Source organism: Strix uralensis, chromosome 10 (assembly GCF_047716275.1).
Source record: "Strix uralensis isolate ZFMK-TIS-50842 chromosome 10, bStrUra1, whole genome shotgun sequence".
Lineage (NCBI taxonomy): Eukaryota > Metazoa > Chordata > Aves > Strigiformes > Strigidae > Strix > Strix uralensis.
In genome coordinates this window covers 13,263,956-13,277,027 of record NC_133981.1, presented here as the reverse complement: position 1 = coordinate 13,277,027, position 13,072 = coordinate 13,263,956, and the positions used below count along the sequence as shown (strand labels likewise).

The window sequence follows — 13,072 nt, the reverse complement described above, 5'->3', positions numbered from 1 at the left end:
TGTTACGGTGCTGATGGCTGTAAAACCATTGTACGGGAACTGAAGCAGAGTTTCTTCACATATGTTTTAATTCAGCACAGAATTTTTAAAGGAGCTTTTTTCTTTAATGAAAAAATGGAAAAATTATACCTTGCTTTGATGAACAGGGAAATAAAATGTGTATCTCAAGGCATGTGTTACTGGCTGCTGCTGGGCAGAGCTGGGCAGGCTGATGTGTGTAACGGCAGAAATCCCTCACCACTACCACCGAGCTGAAGGGAACTGGCTTACACCAGGGCATGGTGACCGAGCACCATATCTGAGCACAAACGTTGCACTTCACAGTCCATCAGAAATATTTTAGCTCTCAGAATATTGCATGCCAAGCGTGTACTCAAGGCCTTTCTCTTCTGTCCTGTCTGCACGCCAAGCCTCAATGTTTAACTGCACGGGGGCTTTTCCGTGGAGGGGAGGGGCTTATACCACGTGCACTGCCTCGGAAAGAGAGCTGCAGTGTCAGTTGGTGACGGCTGTTTGGCTAACTGTTAATAATAATTTAATAAATTCCATTAACTGATCATAATAACCACAGGCAAACTAAAATGCCTGCAAAACAATCTTCTAGCAGTCAAAAATCACCAACTGCAAACACGATCAAGAAAATCTGCAAAGACTGTAAATCGTAAAACCTCAAATTCAGCTTCCCTACTACCTCAGAGGCCAAAACATAGTACAAAGTTTAGCATATGATTCCTTCAGTCTTTGACTTAAAGGCTGTTAAGCGTTCTCTCCTAAAATCTCTTTTCTAGCTACTTCCAGTCAAACTATCCACACTTTTATCCTCAGTGGCCAGACAACATCGTGTGTCTGAGTTTGAAAATCTTTCTTGGGCTGGGAAGATTCTTGATTATAACCAGTCAGGTTTTGCACCTGAAGTTATAGATCATGGCTGCTCTTGGGGACACTTTTGTTATAATTATAGTAACAATTAAAAGAGGACACATGCCGAAAGCTGCAAGATGCAATTGTAAGGCTTCCTATTGCTTGGGTAGGGGAGAAAAGAAATATTGCTCCAAATATTGCAATGTCCTAGGCTGGGATGATTCCAGTGATTTCAGTGAAATTAAGCTGAGAATGTCAAGTCTGATTTCACAATCCTGCAACTCTTTATCTGAGTCACCTCATTAACACAGACAAGGATGTGAGTGCACGTAAGAGACTACAGCAAGCTACCACGCAAGAACAGCATCAAGTGAGTTCTGTCAAGGTGACATTTACCCTGCTCTGGAGAAAGGGAGTCATTGTAAATATATGGAAGACAAAAGAGCCAAAAGTCTTTGTCTTTTCCCTGATATTACAGTTTATGAATTTGATAAATTCTCCCTGAGAGGATGTAAGGACTGATAAATTAGTCAAAGGGAGAACTCAGCGCTACTAAGAGTTTACTAAGCAAAAATGCAACAGGGACTGGTCCATGAGGTATAACAATATATGCTCACTCCTCTTCCAAATTTCCTAAGAAAAAAGATCACATAAAAAGACAAAGAGAAACAATGGAACAAACAAGGAATACTAATACTGATATACTAATTAATACTCATTTATATCTCAAAGACATACATCTAGCTACCTAGCTCTTAATATAGAAAGCACTTATAGTCATGAATAATGTGTTTTAACTAGCATTGTTCAAACATCAAACTATAAGGTGATCGTTTAAGTGCATAAAGAATTTCAGCTTTTAAAAAAGGAAACAGTCTGACACTTTCCTGCATATTTACAAGTCTTGTATCATGTAGGTCATGAAAGGTGTGAGACAGTCTGCAAAATAATGACTATGGGAGCATGCAATTATGTGAATGTATTAAAGTGCATCATCAAAAGTAGTTATTTTGAGATGTAAAAAAGAAAGTAACCAAATCCCCAAACGTTCAGACAGGCTCCAGGAGGGACCATGCCTCACCCGGAGGCTGCAAACTCCCCACAGCCTCATGGCATCTACAGGCCTGTAACTGGCACACTTAGAGTACTTCCAGCAAAATTTCCTGGCCATGTAACAATATTAAAAAAAAAAATTTTAAAAAAGTATCTCATAAGTAGTTGGAGTCCAGCTACACTTAACAAAGTCAAAAAGATGAAGACTTGGCTTCCTCTGGCCTACCTTTAGGTCTCATTCAAGCAACAGTTGCAAAAGACTAATTTCTGAGAGGTTTTAAATGAAACCTTTAAACAACACATACTGCTCTCAGCCATACACAGTCCTGTCATGGCTTGAAAAAATATGTACCCATTGTGAGGGATACCATTTACAGTTTGAAACACCATGAGAGGAGTCTAACCTTGCGTTGCCAAGAAGGATAACTGTAAACCCCCTTGTATCACTCACAAGATGGTTAGGGAAAGAATAATTTCTGGCACTAGTTTGGCTGCTGGGCAACAGGATGCTGTCACGGATCTAGAAAACCTGAAGGAAAAGGTTGATTCAAATGGATATTGAGACCTTGAGAAACTGGTAAAAATTAAAATGCAAATTGAATGTGCAAATGCAAATGGAGGAGGAGGAATTACGTTCTCAGAACAGAAGTCCTGTTTTTTCCTTTTTTTAAAGGAGAAACCTGGAGAAAGCAGCTGCCATGGCCCCATGCTGGTGGCTGCAGGGACAGGGTGCTGCTCCACTGTCTCGCGGGGAGCGGGGAGGGCTCCACTCTGCCCCAGAGCCCCCAGCCATGCTGGTGGCAAAGGGCTCCGAGGACAGCACAGGAAAGGGAACTCACCAAACCTAATGAATGTGTCAAAAAAATCAAAGAGCACATTTAAGTTTCACTCGTCACTCTGCAGAGCACACCAAACTGTATTTTCTTTCCAGCATACCGGTCTTAAGGCACTTCAGTCCTGCATGTCTTCATCTCTTTAGAGGTTGTATCTGCATAAATCTTTTAGTTTAAAAAGTAAATAAGACAATATCAAAACAGCAAAATTGTACCTGTGGAAAACAGGTCTCATTACAGATACCCCTTGGTGTGTACAAAATTAAAGGTTGTTCAGGTGTTCAACCTCATCAAATGTAGCTGGGCTATGGCTTGGAAAATATGTGCTAATGAATAAGTAATTTCTGGAATAAATACTTAGATGCCAGTTTCCAGCTTAAATTGGCAAAAGTACTGGAGTGCAAGGAGCCTAACAGTGCATAGAAGGGACCCGTGCACATCTCTCGATCGGCACGTGTGCATTAGAGACGTGTCCCTACCAGGGAGTCACCATGGGGAAAGCAGCTCAGGAGAAAAAGTTCATGGTGATTACAAGAAGAGGGAGGAAAAAAATCACCTCCAAACGGTAGGAAATAGAAAATAAAAAATGCACCTATGGTTCATATTGTGGCATAACAGCAAATTGTGTTTTATCTGCTTTCTCAAACTATGCTATGCAAAGTTACATAAAAATAAGAGTTAATGCTCCTGAGGGGGAGCAATTGCAATACAATCTGTTGCAAAGACATTTTTGCTAAAGCTTTAGTAAGCGCTGCCCGATCAATGTTGAGCGGTATTTCTGCAGGTCTCCTGACAGAAGCAGAGCAAGCCTTGCCCTGGTCCTGTCCTTCAGATGCCAGGGTGAGAGGGTCCCAGCCTGCAGTGCCGGGGACTGCACCATAGGCAGGAGATGGGACACACTGCACAGTGCAGGGAAAGGCACCAGCCCCGATGCTGCGGTGGCCTTGCTGCAATAAAACAGATGTTCCCTCGATTTCCCATTGATTGCCTGGGCATAGAGTGGTTTGGGTTGGAAGACATCTTTAAAGGTGACCTAGTCCAATCCCCTGCCATGGGCAAGGCATGGTTCTTTGCGCCATGGCCAAACCAGCTGTGAAGAGCAGTTTAAGTATCAGTTGAGAGGAGGGAAAATGCTCAGGTTCTGTGGTAAAAAGTAGCTGAAAACAAAACGCAAAGCTGAGGTCCTGCCCCAGGACGGGACCAGCCAACTTCTTACCCTAAAATCATATTTGGGTAGTTCAGAGCGCTCATGTTTTCTAACCTAGAGGAAACTGGGGGAAGCCTGTGCTTTTCAAGAACCGAGCCTTCCTCCAGGAGGATGAGATGCAACCAGTTTTAACTGAAAAACTTGCTAAAAAGGGAAGTGAATTTGTTCATCCATTTTATGCTTGAGTGCCTTCACTATCACTTGAAATCTGTTCTGCAGATGAAGCTTTACAGACCTTGGCACAAAAGGTGCCACTGAGGCGGCCACGCGCCGTGGCTGGCAATGCCATGACGGGTGGTGGGTCCATTGCTCTTGCAACGCTTCTTGCACAGACCAAGGGTGAGATGTGGGGCTCCGCACCCCCACGGCACCCAGGCGGTGCAGGGGCACCCCCAGTGTGATCCATCCCATGATCAACAAAATAAAGTGGGATCTACCCTGCCAACAGAATTATTTACAACTTGGGGAACAGGAAAATACATATTAGGGACTAATTTGGGGTGTTGCATGGGCTTATTTGGATGTAACTTTGTGCAAGACTTTTAAAATAAGCATATTACTGTTAGAAGAAATTTATGATAAATGTTTAGCTTTTCAGTAAGCCATTCTAGAATAAATAGATGCAGTGAAGACCTGACAAAGTCTTTTGCTTACCAATTGCAAATTCTCATTTCTTAGCAGTCTCCACTGAATAGAAAATCCTTCGAGTGAACTTAAACACAGAGCACTAAAACTAGCCAGATTTCAAACAAAAATGACGCTTCAATTCAGAAAACAATTATTCTATACCACATGCTCCAAGGCGTGATGAGCTACAGAACATGACACAATTTGGACCCAAAGCCTTCAAAGAGTTGCCCTGTCCCCAGAGAGGCTGCTGCTGGATGGCATAGGTGGCCCCGGGGGTACCCCCAGCTTCCTGGGACTGCACACAGGAGGAGAACAGGCACAGAAAATCCTCAGCACTAGAGGGTAACTCAAACTATTTACCTCTTTCAACATAAACCCAAGATCAGTTTGAAACCATGTCATGACATACCACACAGCTTCATTACAGCATAACCTAAGTAATTGTATATATATTCTAGGAGAGATATGACCAAGAAACTTAATGACTTCACACAACATGATACTGCACACACCTTACAAATGATCTGAACACTTTGCAATCACCATGGAAATTCCTCTGCATACAGATCAAGCAAAAAATGACTTGTAAAACAACTGAAAGCTTTTTGGAAGCAGCACATTGTGCCCGAGCCCCTGCCTCGGACTGTGGCTGAGCTGCCCTCACTCCTAATACAACTATAATTGTTTAACAGCCTAAGTGGTGTTCATGGCCCGCTCTGGATAACAGCCATCCGTCCCAGTTCTGCCCTTGCAGAGGGGTACAATGATTGGCATTTCCAAATTAATTCAGATAGTACTGGAGATCTACTCAGTGCCCAAAGCAGTGTGCAGGACCAGCTTTGGGAAACCCAAGGTGAATGCAAGAGGAGTGCAAAGTTTAAGGATCTGCCAGCTGTAGTACAAAGTTCAGAAGACATTTCTGCTGAGCAGGCAGCTGCTCCTTTTTGTGTCCTTAACCCCTTGCAGCTGAGCACTGCAGCACATAGCTAAGGTGGAAAGGTGAGCTGCTGTTTGAAAATCTGAGGCCAGAGCCTCAGCTAATATCAACTGATATTTCTTCTTCAAAGCAATGGGACTACTGTGGTTTAGAAATGCTCAGCACCTGGCCCAGATCAAGTCAAAGTTCAGCAGAAAAGACAGACAAGTGATAAAAGGTTGCTGATGAGTTGCAGTGTTTCACCATTATTCCTGCTAAAACAGCTTGAAGTGCTGGATGATCACCAGTACCATCCTATTGCAAAAAGCAACTGAAATAACATTGTCCAGTAATAATAATCCAACCAAAAAAGCAGGGGGACAGCCTCCATTTAGTATCTCCTTGACTGCTTTTATAAATGTTATGGCAGACTTCAGAGCATGCCCTTATGGGCATCACTCAAGTCCTTGCTGGAGCAAGGAAGTAACCTATGCCATGTTTTCTTTGTCCTTCTTACACTGAAGTGAGTCCCTGTTAAACAATATGTATTATATACATCACAAAGTGCTCAGCAACTCCCATGTGCTGAAGGGACACACCAAGGAAAGCTGCCGTCTTTGCACCAGCTTAGAAGAATTTACTGACCTTGGCATGAAGCGTCAGGCTGCTACCCTCAAACTGTTGTGGTCCTTGCTCAGCACATCCAGAAGGCAGCAAAAGGGAGCAGCTGTCCTTCTGGGATTTGTGTGATCCCATCTGCAACACGTGAGCATCTTACCATCACCATCCACGGGCGCACAAGGGTGAGGGAGCAGGCTAGACTTGCCCTGGGAGGCTCTGAAAGCCCAAGGGACGGATCCAGGTCTTTCAGATACCACAAGCACTTTAGCCACTGGACTGTCTTCTCCTTCTGACCTGTAAGCATATTGCTTGGTGATGGGTCAGGAGAAAAAGGCTGCAGATATTCCTACAGTACCAAATGTGACTCTACAAAAGCATTTGGTGTTTCTTCACCTTGTTCAGGTGATGGCCAATTTTTTTCCCTGACCTGGATACCACATAGAGTTTTTCAAGCCTTGTATTTTCATCAGTCTCAACAGTAAGGAAATCCTATTTGTCACTCACAGGAAACAATTTAAAAGCATTATAAATGCATCTCTCCGCGCATCACATAGCAGGAATTGATATAGTCAAGTAACGGCTTAAGCACTGTGTTCATACCTACATACAAATATGTTACTAGCAAAACAAGCATCAATTTACAACGAAGTTGGTGTTTTCCTGATGTCATTGCTTTGCTTTTAATACAGTGTATTGTTTCTTGCTGGGTTTTGTTTTGTATTCCTGGAAGAACAAATCCAAACATAGCAACCAGAGCTACAGCAAGCAGCCCAGCTGCAGTAGAAACACTCACGGGTGAGAAATGGAAAACAGTACCTGATGCAGAAGAGCACTGGGGTGGGCAAGACCATCGCAAGCCCAAACCACCCTCCACTGTGGCTTTTTTCATAGCTTGGTGTGGCCCAAATTTTAAAATCTGCTTCAAGAATCTGAATGGCCAACCGCTTTTTACAGGACTTGGATGACAAAATTATTTGTGTGCCTTTGCAGATAGCAATTCCTTACGTTACACAATAATGTGACATGGAAAAAATAAGTTTTAGAAATCTGTGTGAGTTCCTAATTATTTTAATTTTACATGTTTTTTAAAGTTTATTTGAAAAAGTGATTTCTCCTGAGATTTAGGGTGTCTTCTATCTCACTCCCATTCTCCTCATCTCCTTCCTTTAGCAATTTCATCTTCACATAGTTGCTCCTTACTCTTTCACATTTGATTTGCAATAATACTTCGAGTGGCCCCTTCTCTCTGACTACTTTGTTATATTTCCCTCGATACCAGCCACCATCAACCTTTCTGACTCTGGCCCTCCGGTAAGGCAGGCCATCCTGATGTTCATAAAGAGTCTTAAATAAGGCTTTCTGCCTGAGCTTTGTAAGCTAGAATAATGGTCAGGATTCAAATACAATAAAAAGCAATTTGAACACTTCACAAGAACTCAAGTTGAATTGAAACTGGAGCTGGGGCAATTTACACCAGCTAAAGATATATATATTTTTTTTTTTTCCTGTGACTCAGCGACTCAATTCAAGCAACATTGCTACCTTTGCTGATAGAAGTTCTCACCTATTAGGGATCAGCTAAACGTTCTGAAGGCTGTATACAGCAATTTCTTCTAGCACCAACTGCATAGCACTGCCGTGAGCAGGCCAGCACCTTTCATACCTGGGCAACGCCCCAAAGGAGCCGGCAAAGCCGTCTGAGTGCACACACAAAATTGCAGATACAGGAAATACTTAGTGGTTGTTAGCTATTTGTCTCCAGTATCAAACGCTTTCTCATTCCTCTAATTTCACTAGAAAAGCAGTATTTCCTGGATGGTGAAGTCACAAATACAAAATTAGCTCACAAGATCACCACGTAGGCAGTCACAACACTCAGAAAAAGCCAGCCCTCAAAAATTGTTCACTTGTAGTTACACAGGAGTGGTTGCTGGGATCACCCATGGTGAAAAAGTATTTCGCAAACTTTTTTTGAGCCATTTATAACTTTAGAGTAAAGAAGATTGCTCACACATTAGCAAAAGTTACTTTTATGCTGCCAGGCAACCGTGCTGGTAAAGCTGCTAGAAATGACTCAGAAAACATTTTGTTAGTTGTTAGATCTGATTGCCATAATTAACTTTTCATCATTTGTTTGTTCCCTCTTTAAATTGTTATCAAATATCTACATCTTCAAAGGCTTTATTGGTATCCACCTCCACTGGTGGGAAGTAGAAGACCACCAGCCTCTTGTTTCACACAGGCATTAAAATCACCCAAGTCCTGGGTCTCCCCTTTTCAAAGCAAGCCCTTCCCATGGGAGCTTTTGGTAATGGATGCGTGAACAATTTTTAAGTTAGATACTTGCTTTAACATAGCTGCACATTCCTCATTTATTTATGTATATAATAATAATCACAATAATAATTTGAGAATAAAGTAATAAGAAGCTAGATTTTTCCTTACCTTTTTGGAAAGCAGGCAAAAGCTATACAGTAGGTGGAAGAGTGTACCAAGTAACAGATTTTTGAACACTCTTTCTTACTGGTGGTATGCAGTCTACAGGAAAAGTAAATACATTGGTATGTATAATACGTCTGTTCACAAGAAACTCTTCAAATTTTGCCCTGTCATGGAGGCCATGACATTAATCCAACTGAAGAGCTCAGATCAGAGCAGCAACAGTGGAAAGCTGAGAGGCGCCACTATATAAAATTAACTCTGGGTTAGAAATAAATGAACCAGTTCACAGAAGTTCAGGTACCTCTGAACATGGGAGCAGCTGCTCAGAAAACAGCAGGCCTGGTTGATTTTTATTTTTTTTTTTATTTCCTCTCCCCTGAACAAATTCCAGAATATTTTGGCTTCAGTTAAAGACTCCCCAGTCCTTCCTCACCCGTGCTGTCACACTCAGGTTCCTTGGCATCATTAACAACCATTTTAGGTTTTTTCCCTTGGAAAGATGGAATAGGCAACGTCATGTCAGTGATGTTAAGGATGAACAGGAATGAACACACAAACACGCCAGGGCACAGCACGGGAATGTTTGCACAGTGGTGTCTGTGTGTCTGTCCAAGCCCCGAGATGCTTGCGTTCCACATACACTACCCACAGTTTACTGACGGGAACCCACAAAGTCAACATCCATTCCCAGCGCATAGAGAAAAGCGAGTATGGACACACGCTGCTCTCGCTGCCGTCGCGATAGGGAGGAGCTGGCAGTGTACACAGAAGCAGTGTTTTAAAATGGAAACATGCAAACGGTGCCTGGTCTGTCTGGGGACAACGGGCAGAGATTACACTTTACTAAAAAACTTAATCAACTGCCAAGTTAAGTTACACTTAATGCTAAATAAAGGAGAAAGAAAAAATCATCTTGAATATGTCTGCACAGTTACTGAGCCCTCAGAGCACCTGTTAACTTAAAAGTCCACAGAATTATAAAACTACTGAAAATAAGACTGAAAGTTTTAAGTTTTTAGACCTTAAAGTTTTCTGGCTAGTCCATGGTGACACCTTTCCTTTGCCACTTCTCAACGAATCTCAGCTAAACTCCTCAGGGAGAGTCGTCTCCTCCCGTGAGCTGCTCCATCTTTCCAACAGTTGTTTGTCACTTCCATGCAGTCGGTCCTTGCCATAGAGGTGCTGCATGCCTCCTGTGCACTGCTGTCTACTACTGGGCTACTCTGCACTACTCATCTTGATCTCAGAGCCATTCTCATAGACGGTGAGATTTTTCCCATGAGATTGGAAATGGAGACACTGGAACAGCAACACTCCCTGTGCTGCCAGGTCCCAAAAGACCCTATCCCCATTCCTTGCAAGAAAGCACCTTCCCAGAAGAGCCACTCCCAGGAGGCACCAGGCAGCTTGGCTTCCTTCTGATGGCTGCTTTGAGAGGGAAATGCATGAAAGCAAACACCCTTCCAGTAAGGTCTGCTTGTCCACCCTGCAAGAACCACAACCTTCTCATCAACAAACAACTGAGAAGCTGGTTTCCCCATTGCTCTGTTTGGTAAAGCCATGAATTAAACAAGTTGCTAGGGAAAAGGAGTAATTACATGTCAATCTCTGTATAAGTTAAGCATGGGTTGGAGGTTCAAATGTTTTTCTCATAGTCTGACACTGCTCTCACAGCAGAAACATGAGCAGACAACTGAGCAGAAGCACTCACTATCTGTTCAACTTCAGACTTGGTGAGAAGCGTCTTCTCAAACAGTGTGAAATTTGACCGAAGACACACGAGAGCAGAATGAACTTGTTACATGGATGGAAGCTGCTGTGCACCAAATTCTGCTCATCTGAATCTGCTGCAAACATGTATTAGCAGGAAAAAAGCTGCTGAATGAGTGAAAGCATGCATATGCCAGATGGCAAACTGGAACGAATAAGAGAGTTTTCGTAAGTAACACAGTTCTAGATTGAAAATCTTGGCCTTAATATATCCCATTCATCATGAAAGCCCTCCCAGGCCATGTCTGGGGAGCTCAGCTTGTGAAACTTTTTGCTGCCCATTATCCCAACAAAAAGCTGCAATACAGGGAGTTCCTATTCCTTCTGATGGGTGGGATACAAGGTCACTGCATTTCAAGTGATTTTCATCCCATGTTAGTGTAGTTTCTTCTCTTTTTTTTTTTATACTCACACTAAAACCCCAGTGCTTGAGCCCAGCTCTCCTAAGCACTCTGCTACATTTTTTCTGAGCTCAAATTCCTGCAGATCACCTGAGAGTTGTGTGCAGCATTTCCACATGATGCTCAGTGCCGCTGCTGAGGACCACCTGCTCTTGGGAAGCCACTCAGGTAATTTATAGGCCTTCCAGTTTTACATGTACATCTTCAGTTCATTAGGCATTCCTTTAAAGGTCTACTAAATCATGGAGATTCTTTTCATTGCTATTTTCTGTAAAACCATCCACATTTTGCCTCTGTGCATATAAGTAGGACCCGCCATAAGTTGGGGCTTAGTCACCAAATTCCCCAATGTTTGGAGGTACATGAATCCATGCTGGTGGCTCAGTGTTAATTGGTTCTTAGGTGATACGAAGTTTTTGTGTATTTTCAATAGAAATGGCAACTCCAGTCTCCAGTACCCGAGCAAGCCATGAACAGCAGCATCACCAGAAAATAGAATAGAAAATCAAACTGGAAAACCCAACTGTACTTTTCCACCTAGGAGAAAACACCTGGTAGCTAAGCCACCTCAGCAGATAAATTAGCTTTGCATGAGTCTCAGACTCATCCTTTAATCCCGTTCAATTAATTTACTTTCACCCTGACACAGGGAGTTCCAGAGAAGCCTGTCACAGAGCTCACAACCAGAACTTCCCAGCCCCGTACTCCTCAGAGCAGCAGGTCACAACCAGGAAGGTGCCAGCTGCAGAAGATAGCTGACATTTTAAAAAATGCTCCTAGCATCAATGCAAGCATCTGGGGCAATTTTTTTATTCACATTTTCTATTTTCCCACTGGTGAAATTCTGAAAATTTCCCCACTTGCTGTATAAAATATTTTTTTTAACTTAAATTGCTATGAAAACATCAAAACGTTATTTATTTATGGACACCATATTCAAAATTTCACTGAAAATGAAGTTTGAGGAGTTTTGCTTGGATGACATTGCTTTTTTTGAACTCATTAATACGGTTTTCAATTTTTCCACTAAAAAAAGAACCATAAACTTTTTTTTAAACAAAATATTAAATTCTTTTTGAAAAAAGAAACTCAACTCAGGTATTCAATGAATTACTTGTATAGACATACATGCTGAATGATGCCTGATTAGGGGGTTGATTGACAACTTATTCAGCGCTATAAGAAAGCTCCCATTAACTGCAGTAGTAGCCTACGCTGGGACTAAATGTACCCAAATACTTCAAGTACAGCAGTAGTTTATTTCATTTGATTTTCTAATAATTTTTATTAACACACATATCCAGGGAATGAAATAGTAGTAGTAGGTGCAGCTGATAATATGAACAGATGGTACTATATAGATAAATAATTAAAAGTTTTAAAAGAAATTTTTTTTTTTCCAAACCATAAAAAATTTAAAAGCCCAGTACTTGGAGAAAGACATTGGAATTAATACTACTGCAGGTTTCCTGACTGGCTGGGTTGAACAAAGAAATTTATATGCTTTAGAATTCTACATGTAAGCAAATGAGTTCACAGAAAGTATTCTCCCTTCACACACACAATAATTTGGAAGTTGTGAGGGTTTCGCTCCCAGTGGACTTTACTCCAGCTTTAAATCAGGGGTAACAAAACCAGGACGGAAGACTGGATGCTTAAGGCAGAAGCTGGTAGATCTCGTGAGCAGAGGGATTCTGTCCCTTACTACTTCTCCTGCCTCTTAAAAACATATTATGCATATAGTCCTGGATGAATAAATGTTGTGTTTTATCAGAAATGCGAGGGTTTAAGTGAACAATATTTATTTTTAATAAACTTATCTCCTTCCCAGGGAAAACTCTGTTCTTTGGCGGGGGGGAAATATTCTTGGAAGTCTGAAAACAGCAACAAGATGCAGCACAGGCGAATGAGACCAGGAGGGGAAATCCAGAGCAGGGAACTTCCAAGTTGTTGTTCCCACAGGGGTCTACCTCTGCTTCTACATTGAACATTTCACCATCAGAACTTTTCTATTTCTCTTGTTCAAGTCTTTAGAGTGGAAATTTTTAGATTTTGATTTTTCTGAAGGAAAAACTATTCCAACTCATTTGACCAGAACAGCAATCAGTGAAATGCAGTTCAGCAACACATGTTCACCTGCCCTTTTCCAGCTCTCTTTCCAAATCCCCCTTCTTCCTCCTTCCTTCTCTCCCTCCATCCCCGAAGGCCTTTCCCGCTGAGGCCAGAATCCTCACTGAGCCCCTCGGGGAGTGGTCAGGGTCTGCACCCAGGGGGGTCACACCTCAGGAGCGGCAGCATCGCAGCATGGGGTAGCCATAGAGACCAGAGATGAAGGAAG

The 13,072-nt window shown here is 42.2% G+C and overlaps 1 protein-coding gene across 3 annotated transcripts in view; it reads right to left on the bottom strand.

The window, feature by feature from the left end:
* The window catches only part of GRM7 (glutamate metabotropic receptor 7), a 309,207-nt gene that overhangs the window by 18,957 nt on the left and 277,178 nt on the right, over positions 1 to 13,072 (bottom strand). For 2 of the 3 annotated variants that reach the window (XM_074879219.1, XM_074879221.1), the window contains exon 10: positions 8,567 to 8,659. The exons of the other annotated variant lie outside the window; for it this stretch is intronic. In XM_074879219.1, the coding sequence (XP_074735320.1) occupies positions 8,589 to 8,659 (71 nt within the window). In that variant the 3' untranslated portion in view covers positions 8,567 to 8,588. The remainder of the gene's footprint in view (positions 1 to 8,566; positions 8,660 to 13,072) is intronic. 3 annotated transcript variants of the gene reach the window in all.